The following is a 19,816-nucleotide window of genomic DNA, read 5'->3' on the forward strand; positions in this document are numbered from 1 at the left end:
TATAATCTCAAAGAAAAAACTTCAAGTTCAGAGCAAACCAGGTAGATAGTATAATAAGAACAACAAGATTGACAAAAAATATAATTCATAATAACATTCCTGATTTTGAAACAATGAAGCGACATCTAATTGAAAAACGATAACGAGGTATCTCACGACAGGAATATGTTTTTACAGAACAACGAGAGACAAAGGAATCTACTACTGAAAGCACAATTAAAAAAGAATAAAAAACTTTCATATAGAAAGTAACAATAATCGGCTCGCAAGTAATAGGTAGGTATAGCAGTAATGAGGAATACTTAGACTGAAGTGAAATCGTAAGATCGTAACCAATCTGTTTATTTAAAATATTTTCCTCATTTTTATAAGTCCTCAAGATCTCCAAATTTTCTAAATTATCTAACAAGAGACCATTCTTATCCTGGTGTAATATTTTAAAATTAGTGTCTTGGTTGAAGGTATGATTACAATCTACTAGATGCATATCAAAATGAGAATATCAAATGAGTTCTTTTAAACGAATTTCAAAACTTCTGAAAGTTTGTCCTATTTAAAATGCATCACAAGAATTGCATGAGAATTGGTATATAGACACCACCACGATCCACAGATTCAACTTTATCCTTATAATTCAATAATCTATTGTTCAAAGTGTTGTTACATAGTTTTGAAGGATATATTTACAAAAGGTATGAAAATATTGCCTATTTTATAAGAAAATTTATTGATGAACCTAAAAGATCTTGGTATTTGGTTTATTAATCTGTGTAGTACATATTGTCAACTGTAGGAACATTCAAATATAATCAAATCACGTAAATATCGAACGTGTCTATATCCTGAACGAAACCACATAGTCGAATGAGAAGAGTTTTTTCCCACTGCTTTGCGATAATTCAGCTAACAAACGGCCTATGGTCGTATTAGGTTATATTTCAGTAATCATTTTCAATTTTTTTTCAACTTTGTCATTTTGAAAGTTTTGTATAGGTGATTTTTGGTGAAACGCTTCATTTTGACCAGTTCTACCTTCTATTGAAAAAAAGCCTCACGCTTCAAATACACCCTGCATACTGTGTGTCTATTTCCAGCATTCGCAAAAAAGGTTTGATACAAATGGGCTTATACATCACAAAAATAACCAGAATATTCAAGGTGACTCATTTGAGGTAAAAAACTTATATTTGGCGAAAAAAGTTCATCAAAATTACGTTTTTCATACACCGTTGTAAAGAGGTTCCAAGACCTTTCAGATGAAATATCATTCAACCCCTCCTCAGTATTCAATTTTGAGGGGTTTAAGCACCCCTTCTTACGGGGTCAAAAGATGTTCCCCAATCAAAATCATTCGACGTGTTTCGGAAAATTTTTCCAATCACTATGAGATAAGAAATATACGGGGTGGTTCGTCTGAGATGGAACACCCTGTATAGATATAGCATGAACAGTTGTTGACAAAATATTCTGTAAGGTAATTCATCATATTCTAGGGGTCGATTCGGTAATTTCGGAAAATAGGTTTTCCAGAATTTTCGCGAAGTTTTTCTTCCTTCTGTTTTGCAGATAATACAAACCTTAATTTGATAAATCAATATCATGGAAAACGAAGTTCTAGTAAAGTTTTTGGTTGTTTGGTTTTTCCATCACATTTATGAAATGATTTTCATATTTCATTTCCATATTCCTATTTATTTGATACCTATCGTAGAATACGATATAATATTTAAATAGGTACTGTAATGATACTGGTTTTTTTTTTGTAATGAAAATCGAGTCCCATTTTATATATCCGTTTTCTTCAATTTTTAGGATGAGACGATACAACCCATTCAGAAGGAAATATTTCAGTTTATTTTGAATATATCATCTAGAATCCTTGAATAATTAAATTGAAAATCCGTATTGATTGAAATGTCTATCAGTAATCCGTCGTGATTATTTAAAACAGAGAGAAACTGTCTTTCTGCATTCGGTGTTGTTTTTCCATCCACAAAAACATCATTATTGATTAATGAGAAAGACATAAATATTATTCTTCTACCAAACATTTGGTGAAACATGTGATGAAACATCATTCAAGAAGGAGAGTATGTATTCTATATATTTTATTGTCCACCTTCTTTCTTTATTTATTGAACCCATTAATAACAGTCGTCATCAAGTAACGGCAACAGCTTTAGTGGAAAAATATTTTTGGAGGAACGGTAAGAGCAGTTTCTCAATCTATTCCAGAAGGTATGTAGTCTTTCGTTACTATTGTAATTTTAATGTAGTGTAATTTAGTGTAATTGTTGGATTTTTCAGAATGTCAACCTTTAAGACAGGAGGATTCTGAAGAAGTACAGTGGGAAGATATTCCAGAAGTTAATACTGGGTAAGTCTTTGACACGTACAAATATTTTAACAGTAGATTCTTGAGGTCAAAATATACAATTTTCTACCTTACCATTTTTTCCGAATCGGTTCTGTTCAAAAGATACAGGTTGATGAAAAACCCAAAAAAAAAATGTTATTTATAGTTTTATCTCACAAACGGTTTTATCGAATGAAATGAATTTGGCAATATAGTTTTTCATGAATCTTTTTCGAACACAAGATATCACCCACGTCTCCCAGTTTACTCATTATGAACATTACGTTCCATAAAAATACCAAAACTTCAAATAACCCAACTCCTTAAACCAAGTTGGATGCTATCTGATGAATATTTGAACGTTTTGTAAAATAAAAGTATTCCTCATATTTTCTCGTATAATGCGCCGTTTTCAAGTAGATAGAAGGTTTCGTGTTGTTGTTGATGATAATAATTTCAAAATTTTGAATAATGGTCTTCCACAAGGATCGGTTTTAGCACCTTTTTTCAATTTATATATCTGTGTGATATAATTACTACATCTTCTGAGACATTTATTGTACGTTGATGATATCGCTCTAGTATTCCTTCCTCCTGATTTAAGATGCATAGAGAATAATCTATCTACAGATTTAGAAATTTTGAGGAATAACTTCTTCGCGTTTCCATTTGAATAATCATCAAAAATATAGAAAATTGAGTATAGTTTTCGAAAATTCTTTATTGGAACATAACTTCAATCCTCGATATCTAGAAGTTAGCTGGATTCTTCGTTGAATTTCAAAGCTCATTCTGAAAATTTGCGTCTGAAGTTAAAAAAAAACTAGGAATAATATCCTGCATAAACTAGCTGGTACTTCATGGGGTGCTGATGCAGCTACTCTTCGAATGGCAGCCCTAGCTGCTGAATATTGTTGCCCCATTTGGGTTAATAGTGATCATGTGCAAAGTATTGATGCACTGTTAAATCTTCACCTAAGAATTTTTAACTGCAATTATTAGATCTTCACCCAGTCAAATGTTACCAGTTCTTTCAAACATTGTACCGCCTCATATTCGTAGACAGATTGCGGTTATGAATTTCTGAAATAAACAATCCTTTGCCGACTCATTTCCAATTCTGTCCAACATTCCAGAAAATACGATTCCAAGATTGAAGTCGCGTAAACCTTTATGGCCCAAGTTTTTACTTAATTCGAATGTAAGGAACAAGGACCTTTGTCTGAATGGAATACGTGCACTATTTCCAACCAAAAATTAGTTGAAGTTTCTGGTTTTGATCTTCCCAGGAAAATATGTTGTATTCTGAATCGTATAAGAACAGGTCACGGACGTTGCAAAAGTATGCATTTAAGGTGAAATTCAGTTGAAAGCCCTAGTTGTGAATGCGGGGAACCAGAAGAAACCATAAATCATCAGGTTAATCATGGTTGTTCCATTCATGATTGTTTTAGGGCTGTACCCGCAGTTTTCGGATCTTTTTTGAATATGGTTATTCATTTTAGGTAAATCTGACATATTCAATCTAATTTTATTATTTTACTTTCTTCTGCTTTTGTTTTCTCTTTATTTCAGATAAAAGTTTCTGGTATCTAGGAGTAGACTTATTGGATTTTCCTGTTTGTCGAAGAAAGGATCATTTTTTGCAGTGTAAGATGCCCTTCGATATAAAATATTTCAGCTCATTTCGTAAACAATTTCATTTCTTTCAATCCACTACATTCTCGGAGAGAAAGTGTTTTTTTACTGGGGGTTTTCCCTAAGCTCTTGAATCATACGCCAAATTGTAGGTACGAGGATATATTGAGAAATTCTTAGCCTACTATTGAACCAAACAAAATTTCAATGTCAAAATATTTTATTACTCAACATATTCTCCTCTTAATTGGATACATTCATTACAGCGAACCTGCAACGTCTCTAGACCTCTCAAAAAAATATTTCTCCTTGCTCTGCAAACCAGACCTCCACAGCTTTTATTACCTCCTCGTTGGAAGAAAATTTACGACCTTTCAAACTTTTTTTTCAGTTGAGGAAAGAGATGATAGTCGGATGGAGCTAAATCTATTGAATAACTGGGGTGTTCTAGTAATTCAAACACATAATCACGAATTTTTTGCATGGCAACATGAGATTTGTGTGCAGGGACGTTGTCCTGCAAAAACAAAGCACCTTTGGATAGCTTTCCGCGTCTTTTCTCTTTAATTTCTCCCCGTAGAGTGGTCAGTTATGTCGAATAGTAATTTTCGGTTATTGTTCTACCCATATCCAAAAAGTAATCATGATTACTCCATGGCACTCCCAAAAAACTGAAGCAAGCACTTTTGCAGCAGATTTTTGGACACGCAACTTCTTAGGTGTCGCCATTCCATCGATTATTGCTTTGTTCTGGATCGAAAAAATGTACCCAAGTCTCATCTATAGTAACAATTCGGTTTAAGAAGTCTACATCGTTTTAAAATCGAGCACAGATCGAACACGATGCTTCTACCCTTGCACGCTTTTGGTCAACATTCAAACATGGTCAACAACAAATCCATTTTGCAGCAATTTTTCTCATGTCCAAATTGACGTGAACTAGATGATGAACGCTTTCGTATGAAATATTTAGTGTTTCAGATATCTGTTTTAGCACAACTCGACGGTCTGATAAAATCATGTCATGAACTGCATTGATATTTTCGGGGACTGACACAGAAACTGGCCTTCCCGATCGGTCATCATCCTCAATGGAAAATTTACCTCTTTTGAAGCTTGCAGCAATTTTTCATGGTCGCATACTAAGGATATTGATCACCAAAAGGTTATTAAGCATATCTTTGTAAATCTTCTTACCTCTTAACCCTTTTAAATACAGGTACTTGATGATGGCTCGATACTCCAACTTTTCGATTTTCACAATTTCGGTCGACATCTTCTTTCTTTTAATTCATTACGTAACTGTGGTTTTCTTTTTTGACCTCAAACTTCACACTGACACTTTTAATGAGTTATTGTTGGTTGCTATGGTAACGTAATATTTTTTTATGCGTGGAACTGGTCTAGGCTAACTAGATATAAACATCCTCGTATAGTACCCCGTTTACGCTAACATCTACTAAAACTTTATTTCATACATGTGCTATAATTCTTGCTTGATGTTAAAAATTATTATGCCGTTTATCAAAAAAAAAAAATAAATATATATATATATATATATATATATAAAAACTTTTCATATATTTTCAAGCACTGTTCAAATAGATGGAGAGGCAGAGCCAAAAAAAGTCTCTGAATTTGTTGAGCCTGGTTTTTTCTCAGGTGATTACAATCATAATCTAATATATAAAATTCTCGTGTCACAGTTTTCGTTGCCATACTCCTCCGAAACGGCTTGACCGATTTTGATGAAATTTTTTGTGCTTATCCGGTATCTATGAGAATCGGCCAACATCTATTTTTCATCCCCCTAAATGTTAGGGGTAGTATACCCCTAAATTTTTTTTTTATTTTTTAGACAAAATTTTTAATTTCTATTTTTTTATGATACAACATACAAAAATACATACAATCCTCAATTTTCACCCTTCTACGATCAACCCTTATTTTTAATAGCCATTTTAGTAATTTAATCATTTTTTTTTAGAAATTACTAGGAAATTATTTATATGGCAAAACAACGTTTGCTGGGTCAGCTAGTATACAATAAAATGCTGCGGTCAGTCAAGTGGATGTTAGAACATGTGCCTCAGGTGCGCTGTCAAACATGTCGTGATCACCGACATAATATAATCAATTTATTAAGGCTGAAACTTTATAAACTTTTGTTTTTTGGTATTTTAATCAAAATTATGATAGTCAGTCAACAGCTGGTCAGTCAGCTTCAATGCGCGTAGATAGAAGTTGGAACTGGAAATCATCAAAGAATGATTAATGTCAGTAGAATGCATCGAAAATTGAGAAATTCTGTTTGCTATGCTCTTCCTGGACTGGATGATTTGACTGGATGTAATTTTAACCCAGCTTTTTACAAGAAAGGTAAAAATTACCTCTGCAGATAATGAACCAAAGCGAAGATATTCAATAAACATTCGCTGACCTTGGACTTGCAGATGAAATCAATCAGAATAATATGTTCAATAAGGTTCAAGAATTTGTTTGCAGTTTATACGGCTTGAAAAATATAAAATCAATTGAAGGGTACACGGAAACAACCATCGATGTCAATTTTCCTTATAGCTGAGAAAAACGCATTTTCAACTTCAAAATTATTCATATTATTTAAAATATGACAAATTAAATACTATTGTTCTCGAAATGAACATTATTAATATTATTATACATAAAATGAGTGCATTACATATTACATGAAATGACTTAGTTCTTTCCCTGCACGGTAAATCTTAGGAAGCGATTCAACGTATGACTGAGCTAGTTTCATGCCTGTTTTAATGTACTATAATATACTACTTTTCATTCTGAATCGAATGGTGTGTCTAACTCATTTTCGGACAAAAATTGACATCAATGGTTTTTTCCCTGTACCCTTCAATTGACGAAGCAAGATTCGTTTTACTTTCAAAGACGTATAAATGTCTAAGCACCACAAACGATCCTTTTGAAATTAAAATAAGGAATGTAGATGGGTCGAGTATGTCACCATGCCAGTTAGAATTGATGCAGCAGTTCTTAAGAGCGAGCTTCATTACAATACAAATATTTGGCGTAATGCTCACCCTCAAATTCCAACGGAGCTATCTCCTAATCTCCTTCTGACTACGGCTGCAAATTGGTGGATGAGAAATATGAGTTTGTTTGGTTCGAAGGCGATCAATTACCAGAACTTGTACAGGATGTTATTAATCAACAAGAAAATACTGTTACAGAAATATCCTCATCTGAATCAAACAATCACAAAAATATTTTTTTAAATGAATTTATTGATTTTTTAGATTCTGCAACACCTGAGCTTGACGTGTCAGATCACGATAGTCAGAATAATGATATGGAAGATTCAGATGATGAATTATGTGATGATTATTTACATCTTTTTATCCTTAATGAATTAAATGAAAGTTAGTTGAAAATGATAAGGATAAATCCAGATGCATACCACCGGCCGATATGAATATCAACAAGTGTTACGATCTGAATTGAACTAGCCAATTTGCCATCGTCAAGGCCCCCAAATGGAGTACGCTCAATCGAAGAAAAGCAGATGCTGACCATGGTTTCGGTCTCATTTGACCTAATCAGAGCAACATAGCATTTTTCCACGATGGAGAACGTTTGGAATTGATGGAACTTTATTCAATATTGGCAATTGCTACTGGGTACTATACATTCACCCAGAGCGCCACCCAATATGAAACGGTGTCCGATTCAATCCCCTCCAAGTAGAAACCAAGACGAAGACAATATATCCCATATTTTCTCTAATTCAGTACTACTCTGTAATCTGTGCAATACGCCGATTCGCTTTGCGAACAACAGACGTATGACAAATTGAGTCTGGGAACACGTTCAGATCACGGCAGACATGATGCCGGCGGTACAATAATAAATTCTTCGATGGAGCGTACTCCATTTGGGGGCCTTGACGATGGCAAATTGGCTAGTTCAATTCAGATCGTAACACTTGTTGATATTCATATCGGCGGGTGGTATGCATCTGAATTTATCCTTATTATTGTATTCTGTGCCTCTCTGTTTAGGCGTAATCATTCTTTTATTATTAGTTGAAAATGTTCGGAAATCAATGAGTTCTTACCTCTACGTATATACCTGCGTCCGTTGAGTACACTGTTGATTTCGAACGAATTTTATTTCAGAGATTTTAAGGCACAATTGCGACACGGATGTGTCGCATTTATTAATAAATTTAATTTCTCATCCACTGACTGAGAGTTGTTGTTCTACGGAATGGCTGAATGACCATTTTATTTATTAATAATATAGTAAGTAGTAGTCAAAAAAATTCAAGCTCAATAAAAGAATTGCACCCTTAGAAACGACGCTACGCACATTGAAGCTGACTGACCAGCTGTGTTCCGATTGAACGTTGACTGACTATCATAGTTTTGATTAAAATACCAAAAAATAAAAGTTTATAAAGTTTCAGCTTTGATAAATTGATTTTATTATGTCGTATTATTATGTTTATGATGTTTATTATGTATGTATATTATGATCGTAATCACCTGAGAAAAAAACAGGCTCAATAAATTCAGAGACTTTTTTGACTCTGCCTCTTGGACTGAAAGGATAACAAAATATATATCAATTATTCACAATGGTGTATTTACATATAGAGTTATTAACAATATTTCATAGTTATTTAGGTACATTATTATTTACATAACTGTATTCACATAATTATTTACATAATGGTTGATATTAACAATTATTTACATAGTTATTTACAATAAGGTATTTACATAGTTATTTACAATGAGGTGTTTACATATATTACATTATTATTAATTATATTACTGTCTGGCAGTCTTAACATTTTCCATGTCGGTTATGGAGAGATGATCCGTCACCATTTTCACAAAAAGTGATGGCATTTTTCCCTCCCAATATCGGTTGAACATATCCGATGAAACTGCCATAAGTTTTTGTCGCCTTTTTGCCTTGGCAAACTTATAGGCGATCTCTCGACCGTAAATTGGATAAGTCCCCACTCGGTATTTTCTCATTGCGCCAATTATTGAAGGGTTATTAGCGTACCTCGCTAACTCCGCTACAGATTTCGTTAGAAGCCTCCAATAATTGACGCTGGTGTTCCTGATTTTTCTTTTCCTGAGCTTCTCTATTTCCCGGTAACATTTCGTCAGATATTGAGTTACACCTTCCTGCTGGCTCAAATATTCCTCCAGAGCTCTGTTGATTTTGGTGCCCTTCGAGATCTCCAGAGCGATATATTTGAGCACGGTCTGTCCAAGCGGGGTGTCCTCTAACAAAATCCCCCTTAGATATTTCAGAACAGGCACCGCTTCTTCTTCTGAAATATCTAAGTTGGCACCGTTCCGGAGAAATAGCAAAGCTACAGGTGCATTTTTCTTCTTGATACACCAAGAGAGCGGGGTCAGTCCTCGGCAGTCCTTGATATTCAAATCGGCTCCTCTGTCCAGAAACACCTCCACCAATTCTTCTGACACAGCCGATGTTTCGGGAAATTTAATAAAGAGTTTATGCAGCGGTGTGCAACCTTCATTATCCGTTGCGTTCAAATTCCGATCACACTCTATATATTTCCTTATTATCTCCTCATCTTCCGCATGGTAACAAGCTGAATGAAGAGGAGTTTCTCCCAAATCGCTCCTCAACTCCATGCTTGCACCATGTTTTATCAGGAGATGGAAAAGATCTGCTCTGCCAGAAGAAGCTGCATGGTGGAGAGGTGTCTCCTTAACGAAGCATCCCTTGTTGACATCGGCTTTCATGCCCAACAAAATCTCGGCAGTTTTGTAGTATCCTCTTCGGATAGCCGAAATGAGCGCTGTGTGCCCGAAAGAATTCAGAGGTGTGTCCACGTCTTCGAAATACTTGAACATCAAGTGTATCATTGATTGGTCTGAAAATAAAAAACAATATTAGAATGATTCACAAAGCGTTATGTTCACGAATCTATACTCCATTCACATTTATTTTAGCAGTCGGTTGGCCATGAAATAATTTTCTCAAGTTTTTGTAACTAGAACGTATACTCCATTCACTTTTATTTTAGCAGTCGGTTGGCCATGGAAATTTGACACATTTCACTCTGTATAGTACGAAAATGTGGGGTTATGACGCTTGTCAAAACATTTTTGGTTTTTAAATCAACGCTATGTTGCCCGTTCTACGTAAAAGATTCTGTTATTACGTATTTTATCACAATGCCGAATCTCTTCGGAAAATATGTGACGAACATAATTGAAGTTTATACAAATTGATTGAAGGCATACTAAATCCAGTTATTTGCATAGAAAATACAAGAGATCAGTATAATATCATAATATCCACTAGCTTGAGGAGAGTTAATGTTCGTTATCTTCTTTGGCTAAAGTTTGAGTTACATCAGTTGTAGATTTCAAAAATATTAACCCGAAGATGAAATGCATATGTTGCAGTGGTTGGGAATGGGTATCTCCCGAAGTAATTAACAGATAATTAGAAGAATGTTAAATTCTTCAACAAAAACCATCTTTCATTAATATAAGTAAAAGGAATTAAAGGAAGTTTCAATCAAGATGAACTTCACCTTTGAACAAAAATTTCACATGAATAAACAATTAGTAGGACAACTGGCGCGTATTTGTGGCTGTTCATCTTAATGCATTGATAACAGTATGTTGAATGCAGTATAGTAAGGTTGGCACTCATGAAATGTCGTTAATGTCATAACGCCGTTGCCACAATTAATATCAATTTTTATTACGAAAATGCCGAAAGTGATTGAAAAAAGAGACAGAGGGTTTCAGGAAGTGCTATTCAGAATTCAGGTGCGCTCATTCAAATAGTCATACCCTGATATTCTAAAATCCACAATACGTCAGACGATAGCGAACATATTCAATGTAAGAGAATTTATATAATGTTTCATCTGAATCTAAAAGACTTATATTTCAGCTGAATATTTCCACAATCAGATAGATTGTGATTGAAGAGGATGACAAAGAACTTGCTTCTATTGGGAGACCCAAAAAAGTGGTGGCATTTGAGAATTTTATGTTTGAGCGAAAAGTTTACTACTAGATTTTCGATTAATGTCATCGTAGAATATGTTCCCGAAAATTGATTTTTCTATTTTTCATTTGACTTGTCCTGTACATCGTAAATGTCTTAAGGTTTAAATTTTGGGCTATAACTCAAAAACAAAAGAAGATAGAGGAATGCAGTTGATGGCATTATTAGTTTCTATTTCTAGAAAAAAGACGACCGTAATGTGCCATTTATTTTCCTCTTTCTCGTTAGGTTAAAAAGTTGATTTTTCGTAAAAGCGGCAACGTCGCAATATTGAAAGTATTTTAGTCAGATAGATCAGAAGCGTAAACCCTAAACCCTGGGACCAAATTTTCAGAAGAATCCATGATCCGTTCTCCATAGGCGTCCCACCGTAAGAAACCCTACATACAGGGTGAGTCTTTGACTCGTACAAATATTTTAACAGTAGATTCTTGAGGTCAAAAGAAATATTTTTTCCCATACTCTTCTCCGATTCGGCCCTGATAAAAATTCATTTTTAAGTTTTCATAATGGAATGTGCTACCCCTAGAAAAACAAAATATCCTTCAGAATAACTAACTAAATCTGTGACAGTCATCAGTGGATCTTTAAACAGAGTTGTATTCGGCCAAAATACAAGGTGTCCAAGTTAAAGTGTCCCTATACCTTATTGTGGAAACTTAATACAGATTGCTGCGTTTTTCCCTGTTGGCATTAACTTTCTTATTTTGAATGAAACACCCTGTATATTATTGCATTTTTGAATTCCTTGTCAAATTTTAATATAACTTTGGTTAACAACCATGGTCTTATGTAGCACCGATTCTTAGATATTCGACTTTTTCCTAAAATTTTGACAGCTTTAGTTGCTCACTAAAATAGCTGATACTACTTTTCTAATGAATGTATCAAAACCAAATTTTGTCCAACTCTTGTCAACATATTGTTTCATATGTTACATTTCTTTTTTTAGCAATCTGATAAATGGGTCTTCAAAAATTAAAGTTAAAAATTCAAATAGAAGTTCAATCAAAATTTAATTTTTTCAATTGGCAACCTATATTTTTTTCATGTGCATCATGTAGAGCAGGTTAAAATGGGCAAAAAATTGATTTAAACTTTTTCTGTAATATGAATAGTTTCAGAAATATGGACGCAGAAGTACATTTTCCCTTAAGAACCAACGATAATTATTAATTAGTGTTGCTGCTAGCTTTGATTTTTTTGATGGATTTAATTATATTGATTGACTAATGGAAGACAAAATACTCTTTTACTCATAATCAGTACTCTCTCAATAAAAGCAAATTATTTCAATTTTAAAGGGAGATTCAACTAAAAGATACATTTTTCTCAAAATAATCAACACCTTGTATTAAGGTTAGTTATAAAAAATGAAAATTTAATCGATTACACACAAGTTTTGTTCTCAACCTTTTTTTCTAGCTCCTTTAGTTTTCACAATAAGGTATAGGGACACTTCAACTCGGACACCCTGTACCCAATTTTTCAAAATTCACAGATATTCTTCAATTTTTGAACATCAAATTACTAGAAAACGGCGCATTATACGAGAAAATATGAAGAATACTTTTATTTTACAAAACGTTCAAATATTATTTATTAGGTAGCGTCCAACTTAGTTTCATGAGTTGGGTTCTTTGAATTTTTGGTATATTTTTTATGCTCTTAAAGGGATGAAGCATTCATTTTTGTTCACGGTTTTGTTTCTCAAATAAAAAAATTGGTCACATTTAGTGTATCTATTTATATCTTTTACTATTTCCCTCAAATTTTTCCTATTGACTTTTATTATCGAGGTGAGGGAACTTTGAGTATAAGAAGGAATTATTAATGTTTTTTTTTTCATCATAGGATAGTCAACTATAAATAGATATGTTCGTCATTCGTGGTATAGTAATTTGAATAGATCTACTCACTTCCTCCTTGAAATATCAGGTCGGCTATAGTTCCTCCGCACCATTTCTTCAACGGATTGGCTCCATTCTGCAGAAGGAATGTGATTTTCCTTTCATATTCCCTAACAGATCTTGAATCCACATCCTGGGGCCGATATACGTATAATCTCACTGCGACTATTCCCATAGGTGTAACGCCAGTTGGACTTTCGCAGTCGATGAAAAACTTGCCAGATTTCACCATTTTTTTCAGGGACTCGAACGTTCCATGAAGGCATGTTTCATGCAGAGGAAAATCCTGGAATAATCTCCTATTCATGTCCATTTTTGAATATTAGATCGACAAGAAACACGATATTTCTTATTATAATTCGCGTTAAATATTATTCTATATAGATTCAACTTTTGTATAATACTGATACTTTTTTAATTCGTACGGAAACACTCTAACTGAACACTTAAATTAGCAAATTCGAAAATTGAACCGACTGCTCTGCTCGTTGCCGTTTTTATACTGAAGGAAGAAGTGAAGAACCACCAATATTTCCGAAATGTAAAGTTGCAAAGGTTATGGAAATTTACTATAATAGTTAAACTCTCTTTACCTGCTGAATAACAAAAGATTTACCATATTCAAAATTACTGAAAGAATTGTAGGTTCCATTCACTGAAGGCTGGAGTCATATAATTTCACGAGATAAGGTACTTATCTCGTCAGAAAAATATAGTTACGATTATAAACATAAACCAAAACTCATACACTGTCGATATTTTGGGCAAAGGTAATCCCTGAAAATTTACAACTGTTCATTATTCCTCATCAGTTCTTCGAAATACTTTCATACTTTCGAACAAAATATTTTACCTGAGCGAGCTTTGAATCCAAATTCTATCGATGACTCAGAAAGCTGGCTGTCAATATTTTGGAGCGGCATTTTGACTACAGCCTGAAGTATGTGATTTTGAGCTTGGTCGATAAAAAAATTCACATGTGTAGCAGTTCAAAGAATCGAATAAAAATAAATTGAAGAACAGATAAATGTGCGTGATTCATCAGAATATGTCATTCTCTTAATATATTCTTTATTTGATGACGACTAGTTTCGAGACCTCCAAAATGATCCCATTTTCAAGTCAAAGCTACAAGTAACATCAAATATAAACACAAGGATAATAAATTAAGGTGTAAAAAACACTTACAAGCTACAATGGTCAGATAATCAAAAACAAATCTTGCGTCATATAATCTAAAAGGAAAAACATCATGTTCAGAGCAACCAGGCGGATAGTATTATAAGAACAACAAGATAAACGAAAAATACAATTCATAATAATATTCCTGATTTTAAAACAATGAAGCGACATCTAATTGAAAAACAAAATAGCGAGATAACTCACGACAGGAATATGTTTTAACAGAAAAACGAGGGACAAAGGAATCTACTACTAAAAGCACATATAAAAAAGAATAAAAAACTTTCATATAGAAAGTAACAATAATCGGCTCGCAAGTAATAGGTAGGTATAGCAGTAATGAGGAATACTTAGACTGAAGTGAAATCGTAAGATCGTAACCAATCTGTTTATTCAAAATATTTTCCTCATTTTGTGATGAAGTCCAGTTTTCTGAGGAAAGTTGGAGTTCATCTTGGTGCATTTCTGTCGTTTTGAATTTCCGTCTTTGAAAATATTTTAGTTCTCGAATATTCCGTGCGTTTGTTCCGATGAGCAGAGTAAATGTGGGAAACCGCTTATCTGGGTTTCACGTTGTTTTTCTTACATGCCGCTGAGGATTTCGACGTTTTTCATCTGTTGATGTGCGATGGGCCGGAGCTGACGACGTTTTTCATTCTTGTCGCATTCTGGAATTTTCAGATTTTTACCGTGAGAGGGGATATGCCTATAAGAGCAAATTTTCCCCCCGCGACGGTCACTTTTGACTTTTACTTCAGTTCTTTCACTTCGCTTCAGTATTTTCGATTTTTCGCTTTCTAACGTGGTGACTTCTGTTATAGATTCAGTTAACTTTCGGTATTTCTTTCGCCGTTGAAGAATAATCATTTTGTGTTTGCATCAGTGCTTAGAGTTAATTTTTTGGTTTTTCTTTTAAATCCTTTGAGTTTCGAGTGCTTGAAACAAAGGAGGTGGGTCCCCGTCTGTGCCGTTCAGTTTCTTTGTTGGACCTGCGCCGTTACTTCCTTGACTTTGACACTGCTGTGCTGTATCGTTTTCTGTTGTATTTTGTCGTTCTTTACCCTGTTTCGCGAGTCTGACTTTTCCCTTCGCTATCAGTCATGGCGTGTTAACCCTTGGGGTACTGAAGGGAAAGTTCCGTCAACCCCCCCTGTCCGCGTTCCGCGTCATAAGTGTTAAATCCGAAATCTCTTCTTTTCTGTCAGTCATGGCGTGCTATAACCCTTGGGGCAGAGAATAAGAGATACCGCACGTAGTCAGTGAAATCCCGTAGTTGCGCTGAAAATAGACATTTTCTTCACTGTCAGTCATGGCGTGTTATAACCGTTGGGGCAGCGAATAAAAGTCTCGAACAGACCCGCCCTTATTGTGTTTCATTTCCGGAGAAATACAACTACATACCGATACCGTATAGCAAGTCCTTAGCATTCGTCAGTTCTGGTTGGCGCATTTTTATTGAACCGTTAATTTTCCCCTACACCCGGTATAAATTTCATAAGTGCTCGTGACCGGATAGGATTTCCCGAATGTATGTTCGCTTATAGAATCACTCATATTTCATACCTACACATATCTCCCTTGTACATATAATTAGTTTCCGAAGGTGTGAATAAACTTTTACACAGTTTGATTTTGACTTCTTCGTTATCGCTATCGCCCTAGATAACAGCGAGCTCTGTCTCCGGCTAGCAGCTACTCTGGTAGGTTTGCTATTCTCCCTATTGAAAAGAATAGCTGGCGCTCGAGATTAAGTTTCCTCCGAGTAAACCACATTACAATTTTTTTAAGTCCTTAAGATCTCCAAATTTTCTAAATTATCTAACAAGAGACCATTCTTATCCTGGTATAATATTTTAAAATTAGTGTCTTGGTTGAAGGTATGATTACAATCAACTAGATGTATATCAAAATGAGAATATCAAATGAGTTCTTTCAAACGAATTTCAAAACTTCTGAAAGTTCATCCTATTTAAAATACATCACAAGAATTGCATGAGAATTGGTATATAGACACCACTACGATCCACAGATTCAACTTTATCCTTATAATTCGATAATCTATTGCTCAAAGTGTTGTTACATAGTTTTGAAGGATATATTTACAAAAGGTATGAAAATATTGCCTATTTTATGAGAAAATTTATTGATGAACCTAAAAGATCTAGGTATTTGGTTTATTAATCTGTGTAGTATTGTCAACTGTAGGAACATTCAAATATAATCAAATCACGTAAATATCGATCGTGTCTATATCCTGAACGAAACCACATAGTCGAATGAGAAGAGTTTTTTCCCACTGCTTTGCGATAATTCAGCTAACAAACGGTCAATGGTCGAATAAGTTTATATTTCAGTAATCATTTTCAATTTTTTTTTCAACTTTGTCATTTTGAAAGTTTTGTTTAAGTGATTTTTGGTGAAACGCTTCATTTTGACCAGTTCTACCTTCTATTGAAAAAAGCCTCACGCTTCAAATACACCCTCTATACTGTGTGGTCTATTTCCAGCATTTGCAAAAAGGGTTTGATAAAAATGGGCTTATGCATTACAAAAATAACCAGAATATTCAAGGTGGCTCATTTGAGGTAAAAAACTTATATTTGGCGAAAAAGGTTCATCAAAATTACGTTTTTCATATACCGTTGTTAATAGGTTGCAAGACCTTTCAGATGAAATATCACTCAACCTCTCCTCAGTATTCAATTTTGAGGGGTTTAAGCACCCCTTCTTACGGGGTCAAAAGATGTCCCCCAATCAAAATAATTCGAAGTTTGAAATTTTTCCAATCAATATGAGATAAAAAATATACGGGGTTGGTCGTCTGAGATGGAACACCCTGTATAAATATAGCATGAACAGTTGTTGACAAAATATTCTGTAAGGTAATTCCATCATATTCTAGAGGTCGACTCGGTAGTTTCGGAAAATAAGTTTTCCAGAATTTTCGCGAATTTTTTCTTCCTTCTGTTTTGCAGATAATACAAAACTTAATTTGATGAATCAATATCATGGAAAACGAAGTTCTAGTACAGTTTTTGATTGTTTGTTTTTTTTTTTTTTCATCACATTTATGAAATGATTTTCATATTTTATTTCCATATTTCTATTTATTTGATACTTATCGTAGAATACGATATAATATTTAAATAGGTACTGTAATGATACTGGTTTTTTCTTCAATTTTAAGGATGAGACGATGCAATCCCTTCAGAAGAAAATATTTCAGTTTATTCTTAATATAATATCTAGAATCCTTGAATAATTAAATTCAAAATCCGTTATGATTGAAATTTCCATCAATAATCCGTCGTGATTATTTAAAACAGAGAGAAACTGTCTTTCTGCATTCGGTGTTGTTTTTCCATCCACAAAAACATCATTATTGATGAATGAGAAAGACATAAATATTATTCTATGAAACATTTGGTGAAACATGTGATGAAACATCATTCAAGAAGGAGGGTATGTAGTCTATATATTTTATTGTCCACCTTCTTTCTTTATTTATTGAACCCATTATTAACAGTCATCATCAAGTAACAGCATTCGCTTTAGTGGAAAAATATCAAGGGAGAAACGTAAGATCTCTTCAATCCATTCCAGAAGGTATGTAGTCTTTCGTAACTATTGTACAAAGTGTAATTGTTGGATTGTTCAGAATGTCAATCTTCAAGACAGGAGGATTCTGAAGAAGTACAGTGGGAAGATATTCCAGAAGTTAATACTGGGTGAGTCTTTGACACGAACAAATATTTTAACAGTAGATTCTTGAGGTCAAAAGATACAATTTTTTCCGTTAACATTTTTTCCGAATCGGTTCTGTGATACAGGTTGTTGAAAAACCCAAAAAAAAATGTTATTTATAGTTTTATCTCACAAACGGTGATGAAATGAATTTGGCAATATAGTTTTTCATGAATCTTTTCCGAACACAAGCTATCACCCACGTCTCCCAGTTTTCTCATTATGACCATTACGTACCATAAAATACCAAAACTTCAAAGAACCCAACTCTTGAAACTAAGTTGGATGCTATCTGATGAATATTTGTAAAAGAAAAGTATTCTTCATATTTTCTCGTATAATGCGCCGTTTTCAAGTAGATAGAAGGTTTCGTGTTGTTGTTGATGATAATAATTTCAGAATTTTGAATAATGGTCTTCCACAAGGATCGATTTTAGCACCTCTTTTTTTCAATTTATATATCTGTGTGATATAAGTACTACATCTTCTGAGACATTTATTGTACGTTGATGATATCGCCTAAGCATTCCTTTATCCTGATTTAAGATGCATAGAGAATAATCTATCTACAGATTTAGAAATTTTGAGGAATAACTTCTTCGAGTGGCGTTTGCGTCCTAACCCAAATAAAACCGCGTTTCCATTTGAATAATCATCGAAAATATAGAAAATTGAGTATAGTTTCCGAAAATTCTTTATTGGAACAATCCTTCGATCCTCGATATCTAGAAGTTAGCAGGATTCCTCGTTGAATTTCAGAGCTCATTCTGAAAATTTGCGTCTGAAGTTAAAAAAAAAACTAGGAATAATATCCTGCATAAACTAGCTGGTACTTCATGGGGTGCTGATGCAGCTACTCTTCGAACGGCAGCCCTAGCTCTGGTTTTTTCGGCTGCTGAATATTGTTGCCCCATTTGGGTTAATAGTGATCATGTGCAAAGTATTGATGCACTGTTAAATCTTCACCTAAGAATTTTTAACTGCAATTATTAGATCTTCATCTAGTCAAAGGTTACCAGTTCGTTCAAACATTGTACTGCCTCATATTCGTAGACAGACTGCGGTTATGAATTCCTGGAAAAACTTTTCAATCCTTTCCCGACTCATTTCCAATTCTGTCCTACATTCCAGAAAATACGACTCCAAGACTGAAGTCGCGTAAACCTTTATGGTCCAATTTTTTTCTTAATTCGAATGTAAGGAACAAGGACCTTTGTCTGAATGGAACACGTGCACTATTTCCAACCAACAATTAGTTGGAGTTTCTGGTTTTGATCTTCCCAGGAAAATATGGTGTATTCTGAATCGTATAAGAACAGGTCACGGACGTTGCAAAAGCAGAAAAAAGTAAAATAATAAAATTAGATTCAATATGTCAGATTTACCTAAAATTAATAACCCAATTCAAAAAAGATCCGAAAACTGCAGGTATAGCTCTAAAACAATCATGAATGTGACAATCATGATTAACCTGATGAAGAAACGGATCTTTCTTGAATTCGGTTATTCATTTTAGGTAAATCTGACATATTGAATCTAATTTTATTATTTTACCTTATTCTGCTTTTGTTTTCTCTCTATTTCAGATAAAAGTTTCTGTTATCTAGGAGTAGACTTACTGGATTTTCCTTTTTGTCGAAGAAACGATCATTTTTGGGGTGCTAATGCAGCTACTCTTCGAACGGCAGCACTAGCTTTGGTTTTTTCAGCTGCTGAATATTGTTGCCCCGTTTGGCTTAATAGTGATAATGTGCAAAGAATTGATGGACTGCTAAATCTTCCCATAAGAATTTTTAACTGCAATTATTAGATCTTCACCCAGTCACTATTTCCAACTAAGAATTAGTTGGAGTTCCTGGTTTTGACATGAGAAAGTGTTTTTTTACTGGGGGTTTTCCCTAAGGTCCTAAGG

The 19,816-nt window shown here is 34.1% G+C and overlaps 1 protein-coding gene across 1 annotated transcript; it reads right to left on the reverse strand.

The window, feature by feature from the left end:
* Window positions 1-8,546: 8,546 nt before the first annotated feature.
* LOC123308822 (serine/threonine-protein phosphatase 6 regulatory ankyrin repeat subunit A-like) lies at window positions 8,547-13,307 on the reverse strand. Its single transcript, XM_044891684.1, has 2 exons — window positions 12,988-13,307; window positions 8,547-9,914 (listed from the first exon to the last, which is right to left on the reverse strand). The coding sequence occupies exons 1-2, from the start codon at window positions 13,289-13,291 to the stop codon at window positions 8,824-8,826; spliced, it is 1,395 nt and encodes a 464-aa protein (XP_044747619.1). The 5' UTR covers window positions 13,292-13,307; the 3' UTR covers window positions 8,547-8,823.
* Between the last annotated feature and the right edge of the window lie 6,509 nt (window positions 13,308-19,816).

This window comes from Coccinella septempunctata, chromosome 2 (genome assembly GCF_907165205.1).
Source record: "Coccinella septempunctata chromosome 2, icCocSept1.1, whole genome shotgun sequence".
In the NCBI taxonomy this organism is placed as follows: Eukaryota; Metazoa; Arthropoda; class Insecta; order Coleoptera; family Coccinellidae; genus Coccinella; species Coccinella septempunctata.

Bases quoted from the DNA above. Each gene is read 5' to 3' on its own strand.
- LOC123308822 (XM_044891684.1), bottom strand. From the start codon at position 13,291: ATGGACATGAATAGGAGATTATTCCAGGATTTTCCTCTGCATGAAACA. The intron at 9,915-12,987 runs GTGAGTAGATCT...TTTTATTTTCAG, and splicing joins CCTGATATTTCAAGGAGGAA to ACCAATCAATGATACACTTG.